Source organism: Capsaspora owczarzaki, assembly GCF_000151315.2.
Source record: "Capsaspora owczarzaki ATCC 30864 unplaced genomic scaffold supercont2.12, whole genome shotgun sequence".
Taxonomy (NCBI): Eukaryota; class Filasterea; order Ministeriida; family Capsasporidae; genus Capsaspora; species Capsaspora owczarzaki.
The window spans coordinates 176576-195630 of NW_011887303.1; the positions used below are offsets into that span (position 1 = coordinate 176576).

Consider the following 19055-nt stretch of genomic DNA (forward strand, 5'->3'; position numbering starts at 1 on the left):
AGCAAAAAACCATGCGTCGTTTCACTTGTGGGGTTCGGTCGGGACGAAAGCCGCTTGAATGTTTCGTGATCCACTATGCTGAACATTGACAACGGAAGGTGCAACTCCTCCAGACACACTGTCGTCTCGACCTGTCAGGAATAGATCTAAGACCCGCCGTCGTATCGAGCGTTACTACATGCAACACGACGGACTCTTTGAGCGCTCTTGGGCTGCGATCAACATTTTTTTTTTTGTTTTTTAACTGTCCACTTCACAAAGCGTCATCCAATCCAACAACCAACATTCACAACTTCACCCTCTGACAAACAAAAACAAACCACACCGAAAATCCCGCTTAAATATGCGGTGGCGGACCGGGGTAGCGGTGGGTCTGCAGGAAGGTGGGATACTGCAAAAACCAGATTGCTTGGGCCAAAAGCAAGCCAACGAGCTTCTCCACCCAGGTGTGAAAGTACAGTGCCGTCGTGCACAGCATGAACGCCCAAAGAACAAAGAGTGCTACAAGGACCCACAAGGCAGGTGTTGATAGCCGGCCCGTCCCGGTCTCTGCTGACGTGGATGCTCCGTTCGGGTTCAGGTTCAGGTTCAGGTTGGGCGAGGATGACTCGGACGGCGACGACGAGGAGGCTTCCGTGGCGAGAGCAGCCGCCGTTGCGCGCTCAAACGGCAGCTCAAAGTGCGGGCGCAACTCCTCCCAGATAACGAGCATGGAGAACGCGAGCAGGAACGTATGTCCCGACAGATCGAGCGAGTCCCAGCGGTGGCCATTGTGGACGCACAATCTGCGCGTCTCGTGGAGCGGATCCGAGCAGACGCCCGTCCAGTGACGCACCGTATCGAGTCCCGTCGTCACGCACCACCAGCCGGCGGTGGCGATGGCGAGGCGCGCGCACACGTTGCTGAAATGGCGCCACGATTGGCGACCGTCGAGCACGACCGCCAGCTTGAACACGACGAGCAGCCCGACCGTCCAGGCCCACCCGCGCTTGACAAACATGATGTTGAGAATGTTGGTCTTGTCGGCAAAGTAGTGCTCGGCGTCGAGGTTGGCCAGCACCGAGCCAAACACAACAACGATCGCCTGGAGCACCACCACCCACGGCAAGTGAATCCCATCCGCAACGTGCGACGCGGCCCACAATTGAGGTCTTCTGGTCGTATGGCGATGATGCTTGCCGTGTGCCGCAGCAGCGTGGTGCGGTTGGTGTCCCTTTGCCATTTTCCTTCGGTGGATTTTGTGAGCTCAAACGGTGAGGAGCAGAACTGAGGCTGCTACGACTTCGACTACAACAGGCGCTCTCACTCAATCAGATTCACTACATATGCACTGTACTTCTAAAATGTTTCGGTCATTCAATCAATGTGCCAGTCAGCTTTTTTTTTTTTTCCATTGACTTTCCATTGAGCTTTTTTTTTTTTTTCTACTGTATTGACTTTCCATTGCAATGAAGCGAGCAAGCCAACGCGCTGCCAAGACGACCGAGGCTCAGTCTGCGGCCTCCGACACTGAATCACCATCGACTACTACTACTGCTGCTGGTGGTGGTGGTGGTGGTGCTGGGCATGGGAGCGAGCTGCGCGTGGTGCTGGCGACGGCGGCGGACGAGGCTCAGCAGCAGCCTCAGCAACGGCCAGCGGCGCGGACGGGCGAGCCGGCGGCCATCCCCGCCTTCATTGGCAAGCTGCTTGCAATGCTGTCCGATCCCAACGCAAGCGGCATCATTGAGTGGTCGCCCGCTGGCACCTCGCTGCGAGTGATGAACGCGCCCACGTTCGCCAAAGAGGTCAGACGCTCGATGCTTCCCCCCCCCCTCTTGCCTTTTTGTTTTCGCTTTGGCTTTTATGCTGTGGTGGTATCAGAACAAAGGGTGTTGGATTGTGGAAGCTGTGAGGGACGGGACGGGGACGGAAACAAGGTCCCAACACGGCGGGATTACAAAAAAAAAAAAAAAAAAAAAAAAAAAAAAAGCTGAGAACTCAAAACTTCGCCATTGAAATCAGGTTGAAGTGAAGAAAAAACAAATACTCATCATAATCATAAAGAGACGATGAAGATGACGAGCTATGCATCAGCTGGTCGAGTCGAGGAGAATTGGAACATGAGAGACTGAAGCTGGTTGAAACGCAACAACCAGCTCTGAGAAATCTGAGAAAGCTGAGAAAATCTGAGACATCAAACCCTCACTCGTCCCGTTCTATTTGCACCTCACTTTCCTTTCCAAATCAAAACACACAAATAGATGCTCCCGCGCTACTTCAAGCATAGCAACTTTACGAGCTTTGTGCGGCAGCTGAACATGTATGGCTTCCACAAGATTGTCGGCGTCATCCAAAACACGCTGCAGAGCGGTGACGAGTCGTGGGAGTTTTCAAATCCGTACGTCAAGCGCGATCAGCCCGAGCTGCTCAAGTTTGTGCGACGCAACGCGCCGCCGTCTTCGGCATCGCATCCGGCTGCTGGCAGCACTGCTCCTTTGCCGCTGCCGACACAGACACAAGAGGCTACTGCCATCCTGGCCATGTCTCCCGGCTCGGCGGCGGCTGCATCACAGCTCGCCAATGCGAACGAAATGAAGCGCCTTGTGACTGAGCTCCAGCACATCAAGTCGCAACAGCGTGGCATTAAGGCGCGGCTGGATCACATGGAGCAAGACAACATTGCACTGCAAAAGACGGTCGCCGCCGCTCGCGATCGCCACGATGAGCAAGACAAGGTGTTGAAAAAGATTCTCACCTTCCTCGCGGCCATCTACGCGCCTGGGCGCACCACTCTCTCCGGTGTCGGCACCGAAACGGGCAACTCGAGCCGCCTTGCCATCGGAGCTCCGTTCGTTGTGTCGCCTGCTGGCACCATCAGCACCAATGCCGGCGGCGCCATTCCGATGCCGCCCGCAACCGACGTGCTCACGCCCGGCATCTGGTCAAGTCCCGCCGCCCCCGCCGTTCTCGACCTGTTTGATGGCGCAGGTAATTTCATGGGTTTGTGCATTGTGGTGTGACGATCGACGAGTGCAAGAGAGAAGCATTTGCAATTTTTTTTTGTTTTTTTGCGCTTGTCGGAAAAAAAAAGGCCGGCGATGAATTTATTTACAATTTGCTGTGTTGTTTGCCACTCATCATCTCACTCTGACTTGTTGCAACAACAAAACAATGCATTTGATGCAATTCATCATCATCATCATGCCTCCTCGTTCGTCGACTGCCCAAAACACAGCCGTGCCAGGTAAGCCGACCAAATCCACCTCAACCTCCGCCACCGCCTCTCTCCCACTCCATCTTCGCGTGGCCGACCAATTACATCACGATCATCTCCGCACTGAGCGCCCGGATGTTCCTCTGATCGAAACGGAAAGCGGCTACCCGCCAGTGATTCCGATGGATGTGGCTAGTTTGCCAGAGGTCGCATTGTCGCCAGCCGATTTGGAGGCCGTGCGCTTGGACGCTCTTGCTCGCATGAAAGGCCACCACTACTATTATGAGAATTTGGAAAGTGGTCCCTCCACAGTCATCGACCCGCCCTCACCCTCCGCAAATATTGCTTCTCCTCTTCCTACAACAACAACTACAACAACATCATCATCAGCAGCACTCTCGCAGACTGACAAGGCCTCAACGATTGCTCGCGCCGCCAACGACCTGTTCTCAAGCTCCCTTGCCAGCGAAGTGGACGACGTTCAGCGGAACATTGATTCCGTCACCTCGGGCCTCTTTGCAGGGCAGTATGGCTTTGACCAGGATACGCTGAATGCGCTCATGACGGAGGCACGACCAGGATCATCTCCCAGCGACTACCTCGGCCATCCAGCGCTTCCCAATGGCAACATTGATGCCGAAACACACATCGATGGCCTGCTGCAGCACCTCAACCAGCTTGCCGACAACAACACCTTGCCAGCCACCGTGACACACGCCATGTATCCCAACGCGCGCGTGACGGATCTCGACTCGGACGAGATTATGAATGAGACACGCCTCGTTGATATGGCGGCCTATGCGAACGCTCACGGCAACAAGGACGTCGCGGACGGCAAGGCTCGCAAAGCCCCTCGCTTTGATCCGGCTGTTTCCGGCATTGTGGACCTTGACGAGGAGGATTGGCCACTTGATTCGACGACAAACAACGTGAGTGCTAAAACGGTGCTGGTAATGCTACGTTGTTATTGTGACCTTTTTGGCACTGACAAATTTTCTGTTGGGCTCTGCAGGCGCCCGAGACAGCCGCCCCGACCATCGAGGACTTGCCAGTCGGTCGTGGCTTGAAACGCAAGCATTGATGAGTGTTATTGATCCTAAGATTTTTTTTCTTGTTGCTGTTGATCCCTCTGTTAATGTGTAACTGTTGATTTTCGTTCAGTGTTGCCAATCAATGAATTTCCATTTATTGTCGACCTAGTCGTGCACATCATGTCACTCTGTCGGAGGAACAGGATGATGCGGTGCACTTAATAGGCCCTCGACGAGATGCTTTTTGCTGAAATGGCCTCGAGACAGATAGTACAGCGCCTCTTCTTTGCCAAACAGTTTGCTGGCGATTGCTCGGTGTGATAGTCCCTGGTGGTTGAGTTCTGTGGCTTTTGCTCGCATCTCCAGGAAGTGGTCCAATCGTTGTTGCAAGAGCTGTAGTTGCAAGGACAAAAATTGTCGTCAGATTCTACTGGGTTTTGCTCCTGCTTGAAGCAGCAGTCGAAAAGAAGAATCGTCCAGAGAACAGTGACAAAAACACTCACCTTTTTACCATCAGAAACAAACCCGCGGTGGGCACAGAATAAAGTGTTCCAATCGAGCGAAAGAACGCGTCTGAGACTGGCGATTTCATCGTTGACGTCCTCGTCGTTGCGCATCATCTGCCAGGGAGAAAGACACACAAGCAGGAATGTGATTCAGCACAGTACGTGTCAAATTTCAAAAACCTAGTAGACTTACCAGTGGCTTGGAAGTCACAAACAAGTCGCCCGAAAACAAATGCCCTCGCGCTGGATCAAACATGACAGTCATATCCGAGCAATGGCCTGGCGCGGCAACAGGTACTATTGACAAATCATGACCGATGGTCGGTCTGATTGCTGGAGGCGGCACGGACGCCGATGATGCACTGTCAGCCAGAATCGCATCAAACGAGCCATGCACATCGACCGTTGGCGGTTTTCCCCAAACAAGTCGGCGATACATTTGGACCTCGAAACCTTCTGTGAGCAGTTTCAGCGATGTTTTGGGTGCTCGGATGGAGATGCTCGGAAAGTCGCGCTTGATGCGAGCGGCATTCCCAGAGTGGTCTGCCAAAATCACACACAAAAAACCAAAAACACGAGTGTGGTGAGCATCATCTGTGCAAGAGTCGTCAGATGGGAAGAATCGGGATTTTGGCGCCCACTATCCAGCAATTCCTAATCCGATGACGCGGATCATCTCAGAGCGGCAAAAGAAGTTGATGACAGCGCCGCACGTGAACGCGAGGACAGGAACAGCTGCTGCTGCACGTGAAAACGCGGCAACGCGCAATCTGCTCGTCCTCCATCTGACTCTGATGCACGAGCAGAGAGTGGCTGTGCTGGTGTGATTCAAACCCAGTCCGCATCGAATCGAGACGAGGGAGAGAGAGCAAGCGGACGGAGCGGTTTTGCGGTCAGACCTTCGTGATGATGCGTGATGAGCAGCTCTTTGACGGGCTGCACAGCGCTGCCGCCTGGAGCAAGGCCCTGGGCGCTGGTCTGGACGCTCGTGAGGTATGCTTTGACCGGGCTCCATTGGTTTGGGGGCCCGCAGTCGATTAGCGTTGAGCCGGTTCGGAACATGCACTTTGTGCCGAGTTTGACAACCAGAACCAGACCCAGAACCCCAATTGCATTGGTCAGTGTTCCAACGTCAACGGACAGGACCATTTTTGTTGTGCAATTGGGCATACGTACGACGGTGGTGTTGATCCGGCCGGGGAAGAGCCCGACGCGAATGACCTCGACGCCCTGGTGAATGGCGCGCTCGAGCATTGTTTGTTGATTCTGTACACAAAAGACTGAGCACCCCGCCCCCCCCCCCTTTTCAGCATGAGTAAGTAGAATGAACAATGAATCGTGGACAGATTCTCAGAGTAGGCTCAACCTTCAAGCAAGAACGACAACCCAAAAAAAAAAAAAAAAAAAAAAAAAAGGAATAAGGTTTGTGATTGCGCCACGGGAAATTGTGCGGGGATCGAACCTGCGAGTTTTTGTTAGAAGCAAAAGTGATTACCATTATCGAAGTATCCCGACGGCTTTGCACAAACTGGGCGACGAAGGGCAACAGAGGATAGATGGAGAAATCAGCAGTGAACTCGCACAAGCCAGAACAAAACGATTGTAGACGGTAAGTTTTTGTCAATTGAGTAAAGTATAGATGGATGTCAGCAACAAAAAAGCCCAAAAGCCAAATCCTCCAGCCAATCTTGAAGCAGTACAAAGACATTTTTCAGCTCCGATCATTGATTCTCCATCAAACTCAAACTCTCATGTAATTTTTGGCCTTCTTTATTTCTCAGATCACTCTTCCATTATTGTTATTTCATTATTATTCTCTGAGCAATGGCCGACGGCGACGACGAACTCGCGGCCATCCGCGCCCGCCGCATGGCTGAGCTGCAGCAGAAGAGCGGCCAGGGGCAGTCGCTCCCCGGCGGCGTGCCTGGCATGGGCGGCGCAGGCGGCAACAATGCTGCCAAGGTACGACGAGGAGACAGCGTTTGGAACTCTGGGGGGGGGGGCGACCATCGAGTCGAGACAAAGTCAACAATGATGTGCTGCCGAGCGCTCATCCGTTGGTTGTCTGCGTTGCTTTGGCTTTGATTTGATTTTTCTATTTGAATGCAAATCCACAATGTCGGTCCGATGCAGCAAGAAGAAGCTGCACGACGGTAAGAACGACGAGTACTCTGCGAGATTTTTGACAATGGCTTGAGATACTGACCCATCCCTTGTTCGATCTCTTGTTCGATCGCTGATGATCAGTGAAACAGAAGTCCGCCAGTCGCTGCTGATGCAAATCCTCGAACAAGAAGCCCGTGCACGATGTAACAGCCCTCATTGGCATGGCAAAAATGCTTCCACCAATGGAACTTTTGTTCCTTACTTTGAAAACAATCACTTTGGATTCGCTCTTGTCAGTGGGTCGTATTGCAAGCGTCAAGCCCGAGAAGGCGCGCGCGGTCGAGGACTTGCTCATTCGCATGGCCAAGAGCGGCCAACTGCCTGGCATGGTACCAAAAAAAAAAAACCTTGTATTCTGGAAGATGCGTTTCGGTAGCTCCAAGGTATCTGACGTGCGTATTGACTCTGTTCCATGCTTAGGTGGACGAGCCGCAGCTTATCAAACTGCTCTCGCAAGTCAGCGAGGTTGAGAACTCAAAGAAGGCATCCAAGCTCACGGTGAGTTCTGTTTTCCTGAAGCTTGTATTTTTTGTGTTTTTGTCTTTTCTTTTTTTTGTTGGAATTGACGGATCCCGCTGACTCGCTGCTCCGCAATAGTACACGCGCAAGACCCTGGACGATGACGATGATGACGAGTAACGCGCGGTGTCCCAAAAACAAAATTTGTGAATGGTTGTCAGTTTCAGCCCCGCTTCCTCTGTCACCACGAAAATACAAAAATACAGTCCATGGAAAACCCATGACTGCAGCAGTTTATGATTTTACTTTTGAGATCGCAGCGAAAGAACCAAAAAAAAAAAGTAATTAGAAAATCAAAAACCAAAATGGTCGTACACTACAGTATGATACTTTCCTCGACACGAGGAACCGCATGAAAGCGACAGCCACCCCATCATTGCAGAAACCGCATTCAAGCAGACTCGGCCTTGGGGATGACAACCACCTCGACAAACTTGGTCACAAGGGTTTGCATGTCAATTGTTCGGCGACGCCCAGTCTCCAGGACTTCGGTGTGGCTGGCAATCGCACCAGAGCGGCTGTCGGTGACGACCATGTTGGTGACGAGCGAGAGACCGACGACATTCAGCCCGCAGTGGCGAGCCACAATGACCTCGGGCACGGTGCTCATGCCGACAACGTCGCCGCCAATCGTGCGCAGGAAACGAGCCTCCGCCGCCGTCTCAAAGGACGGGCCCGCCACATGAGTGTAGACACCCTCGCGGAGGAACTCGCCAAAGCCAAGCGACTTGCCGACCGAGAGCAGCTGCTCGCGAAGCGCCACATTGTACGCGTCCGACATGGGAGGGAAGCGCGGGCCAAAGCGATCGTCGTTCTGGCCAAACAGCGGGTTGTTGCCAGCCATGCCGGGAATGTTAATGTGGTCCTCAATGACCATAATGTCGCCAATGTTGAAACCGGCATTCAGGCCGCCAGCAGCATTCGTGACAATCAGCACAGAGACGCCAAGCATTCGCATGACGCGCACAGGCAGCGTCACCTTGCTCATCTGGTAGCCCTCGTAAAAGTGGAAGCGGCCCTGCATGCAAATAGTTGGCTTGCCCGACAGGTATCCAAAGACGAATCGGCCGGCGTGTCCCGGAACTATGCAAAGTGAAGCAAAATGAGGCAAGTGAAGCAAGGAAAGCAAAAAAGTAAGCATCAGAAACAAAAGACACTCGTTTTTGTTTTGCAACAAACACACAAAGCATAAATCACGCAACAACTGCAAATACTGACCAGTGCTGTGGGGAAAGTGCGGAATATCGGCGTACGCGACCGAAATGGGCTCCTGGAGCTGGTCTGCCAGACCGCCGAGGCCAGAGCCGCAGATGATACCAACGCTTGGCTTAAAGTTCTTTGAGGCGGTGCGGATGAACTCGCACGCCTCGAATGCAGCGTCGTACTGTGCCTGCATTGCCGAGCCGTTCTCGACCACTGTGTGTGCAGCCGCTGCCGCCGAAGCCAATTGGTGTGACATGCTGGAAACTTGTTTTCAGTGCTTGGACTTGTTGAGCGAATTTGCTCTTGCTTGTTTGAAGCTTGTGACTTGGTGTGAAATCTGTGTCAAACCGCCAAATCCAATCGCGAAACCACAGGATGATGAGCTTCATCATCTTCATTGTTCAATGTGACTACGAATGGGTTTTTTTTAACAATGTTCAACTCGGGTACAGCTGAGAGCAAGGTCGGTCGAAATGACGCCGAGCATTAGAGTAAACTTTTTTTTTTTTTTTTTTTTTTTTTTTTTTTTTTTTTTTTTTTTTTTTTTTTGGTTTTGTATGGGATTTGCATTGGATTCGCTCGATTGAACGGCTCGGCGTCTGTCTTGCATTCTCTGGCCATTCGCCCATAAAAGTCGTGAATAGCACGATGTTGTTGTCCGAGTGGTTCAGCTCGGGTGTGTGGTCCACCAGCCCAAGCAGAGTGGGATTGAGAAAACATCGCATGATGTTGCGACCGAACAACAAAAAAACCCAACTTTGAAAAAAAAAAAAAAGGCTTCATTTTTGTGTTGATCTCTCGCTTGCTGCGTGGCGTGTGCGACGTGCGATTGCGCAGGCAGCGGAAACAGACTCGTCATGGCCGATAGTGTGCAGGGGACGTTTGGGCGGAAGGGCAGCAACAAGGCGGGGAAGAAAAAAAAAGGAGAAGAAGACGGAAAAAAAAAAAAAAAAAAAGTCAACAAAATCCACAAAAAAAAAAAAAAATTAAAACAATCCGCACAAACACAGAAAGACTGAGATTAAAAACTATTTGAAACAGCGGGAAAAATGCACACTTTGCGATTAGAACATGCCCCATGCACACATACAAAACACACACAGACCAAACAACAGCCTCCAAAAACACAAACACACACGCTCACAAAAAAAAGCAAACTCGAAAAAACCAAAACTCATACGTCGCCGGGGGAAACAGCGCTGCTGGAATCGGACGCCGAGCCGGTCGAGGCGCCGGCGTTGGCGTTGAGCAGCATCTTGACAACATCCTCGCGTTGGGCGGGCGAGAGAACATGGATGAGGTGGAAGATTGAGGTCAGCGCAACATCCTGGCCTTCGTCGCTGAGCTTGCGGACCTTCTCGACCACGTACGCCTGGCGCATCATCTGAATGTTGTGGGAGACCTCCTGCTGCGACGTTTCAAACCACTCGGCCATCGCGCGGTTGTCGTCCCAGTAGGTGAGACCGACCGCGCCCTTGGCTTCGACCAGCCAGCGGCGCATGACCGACACGGCTTGGCCCACAGTCAGCTCGCCGTTCGCCTGCATAATCTTCTTGCGGAGCGTCTCCTCGGCGATACGACGGCGCAGACGCCAGTAGAGGAACTTGCGGGCCGAGCGCCATTGCAGCACCTCACTGATGGTGCCCTTGGCCTTCATGCGACCAGGCGTGTCGTGCAAGTCGGCAAACGTGATGGCCACTTGGTGGTACACGGGCAGCAGCTCGGCCTCGCGCGTTGCCATGCGCTGGGCAAGCGTGGCACGCTCGGCTTCGAGCTGGAGGTGCTCCTCCGACTTTGTGGGCTGCTCGAGCGACTGGGACGTGGCGAGCGCCTGCGGCATCATGCCTTGGTGCGTCAGTGGCTGCTGGGACGCGTGCAGCTGCTGGAGACGCTGGAGCTGCTTTTGGAGCTTGCCCGTCTCGACGGCAAGCTTGCCGTCGACTGCCTTCAGCTGAGCGGACAGGTCTGCGTACAACGAGTCGAGACGCTCCATGGTCAGGATGAGGTCGCGACGGCGGTACTTGATCTCCACCGTGCCCTCCGGTTCGAGGACGCCGCCGCGGCTCGTCTCGTCGGCGTACATTTCCATCATGTCGAGATTGATGGTCGGATCCACGACGACCCACGCGCCTCCGCGCAGCTCGCCGTTCGGAGGAATGTACACGAGCACTGGCTGCTTGTACTCGCGCAGAGCGTCGACAATGTAAGCGCCAAACTTGAGCACTTGGTCCATCATGTCGCGGGCGCCGCCGGAAAAGCCGCGCCAGTTGGCAAACACAAAGAGCGGGAGCTCTTCGCGATCGCAGTCCTTGATGGCTTGTGCCGTCTTGTAGGCAGAGTTGGGGAACCACACCTGGCCGGCCTGCTGGATGACCTGCGACTCAGAGTCCGGGTTGGCAGGATCGGCCGGGATGAGCAACTCCACCGTTCGCGTTTCGACAGCAATGACACCCACGGGGATGCCGCCGAGGCGAGCGCGGCCGGTGACGACCGTTTGCGCCCAGCCACCCATCGTCTCGATGAACGAGTCGTGATCAAAGAAGCCAGACTGCCACTTGCCCAAGTTGAGCGGCGGCGCAGAGAAGGGCGTCGAGAGGGACATTGCGGGCGAGTGCGACTGGGACGAGTGGCCACTGGCGGCATTGCTGGTGCTCGATTGCGACGACTGCAAGTGTGCCGGAGTGAGGGGGGTGAACGGCATCGGTGACGCTTGTGGGGAGCTCGAGTTGGACGGGTTGATCGAGCTCGAGCTGCCGAGCGAATTGTTGCGACGATGCCCACCCTGCACAACGTTCGATGCGGCGGGGGTCGACGGGTCGGTCGGCTCGTGACGACCAGCAAGCATCCAGCGGGGATCGTATGGGGCTTTTGGCGGGACGTAGTCAATCATGCGGTCGACGGGGTCGATGGCGCGCATGACGGGGAGCGGAGCACCCTTGCGCCGAGGAACATACGACAGCAGCGAGAGGCCAGAGTGGACGGCGGCAAAATCGTCGGCGACAGCAACGTGCGACACGCCGTTGCAGTACATGATTTGCGTGCCGCCGAGCTGCTGGTTGCTCGTGTACACTTCGCGACCAAGAACCTTGTTCAGGGCGTTCGCGCCAGTCAGAATAATGTGCGAAGACTCGACTTGAATGGTGCGCTGGCCCAGACGGACGAGGTAGGCACCAATACCGACCGAGCGGCACGACACAATGGTCAGCGTGTACGTCTCGTCAAAGGCCAGCGACGTCTCGCCGGCAATCATGCCAGAGCCACGCAAGTTCTCCACGCCGAGGCCATCCTGGGCGCCAATAATGTCGAGCAGACGGTACCGCGACTCGCCATTCTCCTCGATGAGCTCGGCGTTGACAGACTGGGTCGTGGACAGCTGCTTGTAGTCGTCGGGCGTCACATACAGGTACCTAAAGCCCTTGGCGGGATGCGCGTCGCTAATCCACGCCGCGCGGAAGCACTTCTTGACCTCTTCGGCGAGACCAATGCGCGCGCCAGAGTTGGCCGACACGTAAATGCGTGGCAAGCCGAGCGAGCGGGCCAGCTCTGAGGCGCGCTTGAACAGCGTGTCTTCGCGGAGGCCGAACGAGCCAATTTGGTGGGTAATGTCGTTGGAAATCAGAATAATTTCGCGACCATCCGGGCACTCGGGAGTAAACACCTCCAGACGCCAGGCCACCATGCCAATCTTGTTCGAGCCTGGCGGACGGTTGACGGCAATCAAGTTGTCGTTTTCGTCGAGAATGAGCTCGGTCATGTTGAGCAGCGGATCGGGAATGTCCACGCGCTGCGACACGGTGGCCATCTTTTGCGAGTGCTGCTGCCAAATTTGCCAGAGGGCCTCTCGGAAAAGCTCGGGCAAGTCGTACACGTAGGTCGAGCCGCTGGACTGGGCAGCATAGCGCTTGAGCTGCAGGTGGTCCTTGGTCAGGTAAGGGGCCGAGACTTCGTGTCCGTGCAGCGGGCCAGCACGCGCGCCAACCGTCTCAAAGATCATCTTGCCAGTGCGGGGATCCTCGACTTCGCGGTAGGCGTGGATGGTCAGGCAGAAGCCAGTGTGGTTGTGCACAAAGTAGCGCACAGGGCTGACAGGGGAGCCAGAGTGGCGACGAACATTCATCTTGATTTCAGCCTGCATGACGCGAAGCTTCCACAGACGCTTGCCGTGACGGATGACGAGGTCACGCAGCGGCTCGACGAGCGCCAGAGGGTCGAGCAGCACAACAGGCGCAAAGTTCATGAAAATGTGGTTGCAATCGGTCAAGCCGAACGCCGGGTTGCTCATGTTGAGCTCAATCTCGTCCAATGCCTCAATCATCTGGCGTTCGCCCTCGGAGAAGAAGTAGTCGAGCGACGTGTTGCTCGAGATCAAATCCGCATGACGAATGATGACGCGCACAAAGAAGCGACGATCGGCCACGGGCTGGCCAGCCTGCACCTTGCCCTCAGAGTAGTAAAAGTGCAGGCGGTTGTTCGAGGCCGGGCACAGCTTGATGCGATAGTTGGACAGCTTGAACAGCTCGAGCTGGAAGGCCAGCGCGGGCTCAATGTGGCGGTAGATGGAGTCTTCCTTAAAGTTGGAGCTTGCGCGGAAGGTGAAGAAGCGCGGGTAGCCGTCCTTGCGCAGCACGAGGAAGGTGACGCGGCGAATGTCGCACTCGTGCAACTGCTCGACGCGCGACTGCAGCGCTTCTTGGAAGCTCTCGATGAGGAGCGGGTCTTGCTCGGCATCGTCCATGCCGTTCGGAGGCTTGATGGCAATGTTGAGAATGTTGGCAGGCTCGTCTTTGAGTGCTTCGGCAAGCGCTGGGGCGGCCGAAGCCGACGCCGCATTCACTGAAGTGGCACCGGCCAAGGCGGAAGAAGTCGGGGTGGACGTACCGCTGGCGTGGCCAGTGTTGTCCATCGACATGACGGCGCCGCTGGGGCTCATAAAGAACGGCGACGGCGGCGCTGAGCCGGCAGCAGCCACGTAGGCAGCATTCATTGTGTCGAGCGACTGCAGTGAGGGAGACGGGGTCAAGCCAGACTCGATGACTTGGGTGGGCGGGTGCTGCGACGACAGCTGCGGGAGCGACGTGAATGAGGCGCGCTGGTAGCCGCTCGTGGTCAGCGGGTTTGTGCGGCGGGGGAAGCGCTGCAGAATTTCGTCAATGTGCTGCTCAAAGTCCGCCACAGTGTCAAAGGCGCCCATAATGCCCGTGCGGGCGATCGAAATCTCGCTCGACGTGTCATCGGCACGAAGTCCAATGCCCTCGCCAGTGCTGATGGTCTTGCGGAGCTGTGGGCGGGAAGGGTTGGAGTTGCTGCGCTGGCGCTGGACCACCGACTGGAGCGAGGGATGCGACGACGGCAGAATAAACCGCCACATCACCAAGTGCCGGCGGCCACTGTCGATCGGCTCGTGACGAATGCTTTGAATGAGGTAGGCAGTGTACGAGCGTCGGACGTAGACCTCCAGCGCGGCGAGCTGGATGGCAAGGTTGTTGTGGTAAAAGAAGGTGACGAGCACGTCGAAAATGGACGAGCCAGTGTCGACCAGCTCCTGCAGCTTTTGCGCGCACTGCTCGCCGATGGATTCGACGGCAGACTGGAAAAAGACCTCGACGTCGAGACGGCGGCGGTTGAACGAGGGCAGCTGCGACTGGATGAGGATTTGGCGCGCAAACAGCGCAACCTTGGAGTTTTCCTTCTTGTTCAGGGTCGCGAGGGCTGAGAGCAAGCTGCGGTCGTCCGCAGTGAAGGAGCCCTCTCGGTGCGACAGGTTCTTCAAGATGGACAGGATGAGCGTGTTCTTGGACTCGACGTGGTGGTGCGACATGACCATGCGCACAACGGCGTTGACATCCGTGCGGTGCTGCTCCTTGAGCAAGTAGACAATGTCTTCGTAGGGCTTGTCAATGTTGAAGACTGTTTCGACCTCGAGGTAGGCGCGGAGCAGGCTGGCGACGGCCGCCTTGGAGTGGCCGCGGATGCCGTTGCGGTAGTGCTGAATGTGCTGGATGATGGGCTCGACCACGGTGAAGAAGGTCGTGCGGTCGGCGTCCGAGGACAGCGACGCAGCGTGCATGTCAATCACGCTCGCAATCTGCTGCGTGGGGAAGGCGCAAAACATTGAGTTCAAGCTGTTTGTGTACTGAATCAGCAGGCCGTTGATGAGCTCTTCAATGCGCGCGGGGATGCGTCCCGAGAGAGCAGCCAGCACTTCTTGCAGCTCAAACAGGGGGAGTCGCGGGTCTTGCAACGCGTTGAAGTACTCGCGGATGTGCAGGTTGAGACGGGCAGAGAAGATCGAGTCTGGGTAGTTGAAGCCAGCCAGGTTGTTCTCGAGCGCCGTCTTGACGCGGCGGAAGGTGTGGTGGATTTTCTCGCTGCGGATTTGGAGGTCTTGCGACGCCGGAAGCGTGCCTTCGAACGGCCTGGCGCGCTGGACGCGGGAAGGATCGTCCAGGGTGAGCGTTGCCACAACATCGCCAGCCTCGAGCACGGTGCCGGGAAGCTTGAGGTGGTGCAGCAGACCGGCTTCGTTCGAAATGAGGGGCAAGATCATCTTCATGACCTCAATCTCGGCGAATGGCTGGCCGGGATTGACATGCTCGCCCTCGGGGATGAGGTGGCGAATCATCTTGCCAGGCGAGCTCGTGCGCAAAAAGGACGGGTCGTTCTCCTTTTCAAAGACGCACGTCTTCGAGTCGACCGTGACGCGATAGCGGCTCTTTTCCTCCTTCATGTAGGTGACGTGTGAGTGGCCGCCAAACAAGACCAGCGTGCCGCCGTCCGAGAGTCGGTGCATGTCAACCTCGGCGTACGAGCCGTTGGTGCCGAGCACGTAGGCGTTGGGTCCCGAGCGAACGGCCTCGATCTGGTACTTGACATTGTCGTAAATAATGTCGACAATGGTCGAGTTTTTCAAAAAGTCGCGACTGAGAATCTGGCCACGCTCCAGCGATCGTCGGTAGGAATCAATGCGCTCTTGGAAGAAGGCATCGGCAATGTGCACGGTGCCGCAAATGACGGCGAGCAGTGTGTCTGGGCGCTCGGCAGTGACCTTGCTCTTGATGAGCGAGTCGAGCCAGCTAGTGTCGAACGAGTTGCCACGGAAGTTGTCCGTCTCGATCAGCTTGAGCAAAAACTCGACCGTGGTGCGGAAATCGCCGCGAATGGAAATGTCCTTGAGCGCACCAACCATGTGCCGGCGTGCCTCCTCGCGGTTTTCGCCCCAGGCAAAGAGATGGCCAAACTGCGAATCGGCAAACTCGTGCAGACCGCCAGACGCCGACACTGAAAAGTAGCCCCAGACGTTCTTGCTCGAGCGAAAGTTGAGCTCCTTGATCAGACCAGAGGACGGCTTGAAGCCCTCGTCGGGATTTTCGGCCGTGATGCGGCAGGCAATAACGTGACCGTTCGGCGGGTGCGGCGAGACGTTGGCAAAGTCGATGGGGGCCTGCGATGCCGGGTCTTGCTGGTACAGCAGACGAATGTCCTTAATGTTGTGTAGGGGGATGCCCATCGCAATCTGCAGCTGAGCAGCGGGCAGGTTGACGTCGGCAATCATTTCTGTGCACGGATGCTCGACCTGAAGACGCGGGTTGAGCTCGAGGAAGGTGTACGACTCGTCCTCGGGCGTGTAGAGGTACTCGACCGTGCCTGTAGAGACGTAGCCCACCAGGCGGGCGAGGCGCACAGCTGCGCGCTCCATCTCTGTAAACACGTCAGGCTTGGCAATCGTGGCCGGGCCCTCTTCGATAATCTTTTGATGGCGGCGCTGGACGGAGCAGTCGCGGCCAAAGAGCGAAACGCACTGGCCATACTTGTCTCCGAGAAGCTGCACCTCGAGGTGGCGGGCCTTGGTGGCGAGCTTCATCAAAAAGATGGGCGAGCCGGGCACCTCGGACTGCACTTGGCGGAAGAGTTGCGCAAAGTCGTCGGCGTGCTCGACGCGACGGATGCCCTTGCCACCACCTCCCTCGGCGGCCTTGATCATGATCGGGTAGCCAATGCGCTTGGCCGAGATCTGACCATCGCTCACGTCTTGGACGCAGCCCTTGAGGTAAATGTCGTGCGGCACCGTGAGGTGGTGGCCCGCGCGCATCTGCTCCTCGGTGAGGCAGGGGATGGTCAGCCCCGAGCCGCTCCAGGGCAGGGTCGAGACGTCTGCAGACTGTGCCACAATGGACGACGAAATCTTGTCGCCGAGCGCACGCATGGCGCTGCCGGGCGGGCCAATGAAGGCAATGCCCAGGCGGTCGAGCGCGTCGGGCAGCTTTGGGTTTTCCGACGCGTGGCCCCAGCCGGCCCACACTGCGTGCACACCGTGTCGCTCTGCAATTTCGACAATCAGCTCGACGTTGGCGTAGTTGTTGTTGTTGGTGCCGCCTGGCACGGGGATGTACTGGTCTGCCATCTTGATGTACTCTGCGTTGGCCTTGATGTCCTCGGGCGTCGCCATGACCAGGAACTTGATCACATGGTCGTTTCCGAACGTCTCGTACAGCCATCGGCGCATCGAGCGGATGCACTTGACCGCTGCAATGCCGTTGTTCGCAATGAGGATTTTGTCAATGGTGCGTGCGAGCGGACCGCCAAACTTTTTCACAAACTCGGCCGGCGTGGCGACCTGGCCGCCATCTGAACATTGCGAGCAAACCAAGCAAGCGACAAGAGCACAAAAGGCAAAAAAGGGGGAGGAAGTGAGTGAGTGAGTGAGAGAGTGAGTGATGACTTGACAACTGAGGGAGAATGAATATTAAAAAAAAAAAAAAAAAAAAAAAAAAAACGATGGGAAGCTTTTTTTTTTTTTTTTGTTTTTTTTTTTTTTTTTTTTTTTTTTTTTTTTGTTGGGGCAATGAGACCAACATTTGCCGCTCGCTGGCTTCAGCGTCCGTTCGCCCGCGCGTCGTGTTGGAAAGCATGAGCCGTGGGGGGGCTTGTTTGTGGAGATGGTTGAGTTGAACTGTGTGCAAGTCGCCACGCGTCGCCACCTCGCTGTCAGTGCCACGGACAAAATCCACAATCGTGACCTCCGCGTTATTGGAGTTGGTCTTTCATGGTATCGTCGTTCTTCGCCTTCTGTGAGGTGTGTGTGTGTGCCTCTGACCCATGGCTCGCGTGTGCAGATGGGCAAATGCGAGGTGGTCGTGCGATTCTAACCGTATGGCTCTTGCATTTGCGAACAAGGATACAGAAAGCAAATAAAAAAAAAAAAAAAAAAAGAGACTGAACAAGTCACTGTGGCTCAACAGAAGGGTTCTGATCTGCTGCATCGCATTCAATCTCACTGCAATTTTGCGTTGTGGAGTGGAATAAACAACGAGAAATGTCGAAAATGAATGGCCAAGCAGGTGCGGCGAGCAGTGTGCATGAGCTCGATTCGAGAGGAGTGGAACATTGTGCAGCTCAACAAATTGACAGTTGTCCCGCTCTTGCATCGGCAACGAGTCGAGCAGCTGCTCAAGCTTTTCATACTCTAAACTCTAACTGCAGAAAAAGGGGATAAAAATGCTGTGCGTGGTTGACCGAACGCATCTCAACAATCAACGCTGGCAAAAAAAAAAAAAAAAAAAAAAAAAAAAAAGTCGACGGGTTTTTGCGATGGAGCGTCATCGGCGTTTGGGTCAAAGTCAGGTGAAGCGACAGTGCAATGGGGTTTGTTTTGCGCAGAATGCAGACGTAGTGAGCTGCACAACACCATGGTGCAGTCTGCGCAGTGCCAGGACGCGCACAAGAGCGGCCATCGACTGCCACGTCGCCGCCATGCGTGCTTGAACAACGCCAACAATTTTGATTCGCATTTTTTTTATTACTGTTTTTTGCATTGAGCTGGTCCAAAAGTCGGGATTGGGTTGGGCAAAGGGGGCCTCAAGCACGGTGTGTGCGAAGTATTGCGTGTTTGTGAATGGGAACGATGCTCGTGGAGAGAGAAAACCGAGGACGAGGGGTTTGGAACAGAGGGCGGTGTCGGCGAGTCAGGTGCGATGAGCAGCCAATCAATCCTCCTTAAAAAAAAAAAAAAAAAAAAAAAAAAAAAACTCAATGGAAAATCCAATGGAAAAAATGAAAATCCCAACAAAAGAGAATAAAAAAAAAATTAACAAAAAGTCACGACGGTCGTGACCAAAGAACGCAATGGAAATGCAAAGCGAAAAAAAAAAATGGGACGGAAAAACAACACAAGACACAAGCGGAAGGAAGGAACCGGAATCGGGAGCGGTTTGGGGTGGGGGGGGGCGGTTTGACAGGGGCGCAGTTCGTAGTGCATGCAGTGAATGTGGTGCAGAGTGGAATGGCGGGTGCTCAATTGCTGAGCGGAAGGGGGACAAAAGCAACAAAGTCCAAATGCGAATAGAGAGTAGAAATTACGGTCGGAAACGGGCATCGGTGAAAATCCAAAGACAAAGACAAAGACAGAAAAGAAGAGTGATTGTCAATCACTTCAAT

The 19055-nt window shown here is 55.0% G+C and overlaps 6 protein-coding genes across 6 annotated transcripts; 2 read left to right on the top strand and 4 right to left on the bottom strand.

Moving 5' to 3' along the window:
- Positions 1 to 255: 255 nt before the first annotated feature.
- Positions 256 to 1265, bottom strand: CAOG_06645 (inositol phospholipid synthesis protein Scs3p). The gene has a single exon (XM_004344216.2). It carries the CDS (start codon positions 1220 to 1222, stop codon positions 338 to 340), a length of 885 nt encoding a protein of 294 aa, XP_004344266.1. The 5' UTR covers positions 1223 to 1265; the 3' UTR covers positions 256 to 337.
- Positions 1266 to 1381: 116 nt separating this feature from the next.
- On the top strand, positions 1382 to 4391 carry CAOG_06646 (hypothetical protein). The gene is made up of 4 exons (XM_004344217.2): positions 1382 to 1787; positions 2244 to 2970; positions 3218 to 4125; positions 4209 to 4391. Exons 1-4 carry the CDS (start codon positions 1449 to 1451, stop codon positions 4275 to 4277), a joined length of 2043 nt encoding a protein of 680 aa, XP_004344267.1. The 5' UTR covers positions 1382 to 1448; the 3' UTR covers positions 4278 to 4391.
- On the bottom strand, positions 4358 to 6094 carry CAOG_06647 (hypothetical protein). Its single transcript, XM_004344218.2, has 5 exons — positions 5910 to 6094; positions 5633 to 5798; positions 4927 to 5276; positions 4731 to 4847; positions 4358 to 4620 (listed from the first exon to the last, which is right to left on the bottom strand). Exons 1-5 carry the CDS (start codon positions 5985 to 5987, stop codon positions 4411 to 4413), a joined length of 921 nt encoding a protein of 306 aa, XP_004344268.2. The 5' UTR covers positions 5988 to 6094; the 3' UTR covers positions 4358 to 4410.
- A 435-nt stretch (positions 6095 to 6529) lies between these two features.
- On the top strand, positions 6530 to 7658 carry CAOG_06648 (hypothetical protein). Its single transcript, XM_004344219.2, has 6 exons — positions 6530 to 6695; positions 6867 to 6886; positions 6981 to 7042; positions 7137 to 7228; positions 7320 to 7397; positions 7497 to 7658. The coding sequence occupies exons 1-6, from the start codon at positions 6558 to 6560 to the stop codon at positions 7536 to 7538; spliced, it is 432 nt and encodes a 143-aa protein (XP_004344269.2). The 5' UTR covers positions 6530 to 6557; the 3' UTR covers positions 7539 to 7658.
- On the bottom strand, positions 7628 to 9054 carry CAOG_06649 (nucleoside phosphorylase). The gene is made up of 2 exons (XM_004344220.2): positions 8637 to 9054; positions 7628 to 8501 (listed from the first exon to the last, which is right to left on the bottom strand). Exons 1-2 carry the CDS (start codon positions 8875 to 8877, stop codon positions 7810 to 7812), a joined length of 933 nt encoding a protein of 310 aa, XP_004344270.1. The 5' UTR covers positions 8878 to 9054; the 3' UTR covers positions 7628 to 7809.
- Positions 9055 to 9659: 605 nt separating this feature from the next.
- CAOG_06650 (acetyl coenzyme A carboxylase alpha) lies at positions 9660 to 19026 on the bottom strand. The gene is made up of 2 exons (XM_004344221.2): positions 18978 to 19026; positions 9660 to 17246 (listed from the first exon to the last, which is right to left on the bottom strand). The coding sequence occupies exons 1-2, from the start codon at positions 18991 to 18993 to the stop codon at positions 9796 to 9798; spliced, it is 7467 nt and encodes a 2488-aa protein (XP_004344271.2). The 5' UTR covers positions 18994 to 19026; the 3' UTR covers positions 9660 to 9795.
- Positions 19027 to 19055: the final 29 nt, after the last annotated feature.

Bases quoted from the DNA above. Each gene is read 5' to 3' on its own strand.
- CAOG_06645 (XM_004344216.2), bottom strand. From the start codon at position 1,222: ATGGCAAAGGGACACCAACCGCACCACGCTGCTGCGGCACACGGCAAG.
- CAOG_06646 (XM_004344217.2), top strand. From the start codon at position 1,449: ATGAAGCGAGCAAGCCAACGCGCTGCCAAGACGACCGAGGCTCAGTCT. The intron at 1,788-2,243 runs GTCAGACGCTCG...ACACACAAATAG, and splicing joins CGCCCACGTTCGCCAAAGAG to ATGCTCCCGCGCTACTTCAA. The intron at 2,971-3,217 runs GTAATTTCATGG...CCCAAAACACAG, and splicing joins CGACCTGTTTGATGGCGCAG to CCGTGCCAGGTAAGCCGACC.
- CAOG_06647 (XM_004344218.2), bottom strand. From the start codon at position 5,987: ATGCTCGAGCGCGCCATTCACCAGGGCGTCGAGGTCATTCGCGTCGGG. The intron at 5,277-5,632 runs GTCTGACCGCAA...TGATTTTGGCAG, and splicing joins CATCACGCATCATCACGAAG to ACCACTCTGGGAATGCCGCT. The intron at 4,848-4,926 runs GTAAGTCTACTA...TCTCCCTGGCAG, and splicing joins TTGTGACTTCCAAGCCACTG to ATGATGCGCAACGACGAGGA.
- CAOG_06648 (XM_004344219.2), top strand. From the start codon at position 6,558: ATGGCCGACGGCGACGACGAACTCGCGGCCATCCGCGCCCGCCGCATG. The intron at 6,696-6,866 runs GTACGACGAGGA...GGTCCGATGCAG, and splicing joins GCGGCAACAATGCTGCCAAG to CAAGAAGAAGCTGCACGACG. The intron at 7,043-7,136 runs GTAACAGCCCTC...CGCTCTTGTCAG, and splicing joins ACAAGAAGCCCGTGCACGAT to TGGGTCGTATTGCAAGCGTC.
- CAOG_06649 (XM_004344220.2), bottom strand. From the start codon at position 8,877: ATGTCACACCAATTGGCTTCGGCGGCAGCGGCTGCACACACAGTGGTC. The intron at 8,502-8,636 runs GTCAGTATTTGC...CACTTTGCATAG, and splicing joins GCACTTTCCCCACAGCACTG to TTCCGGGACACGCCGGCCGA.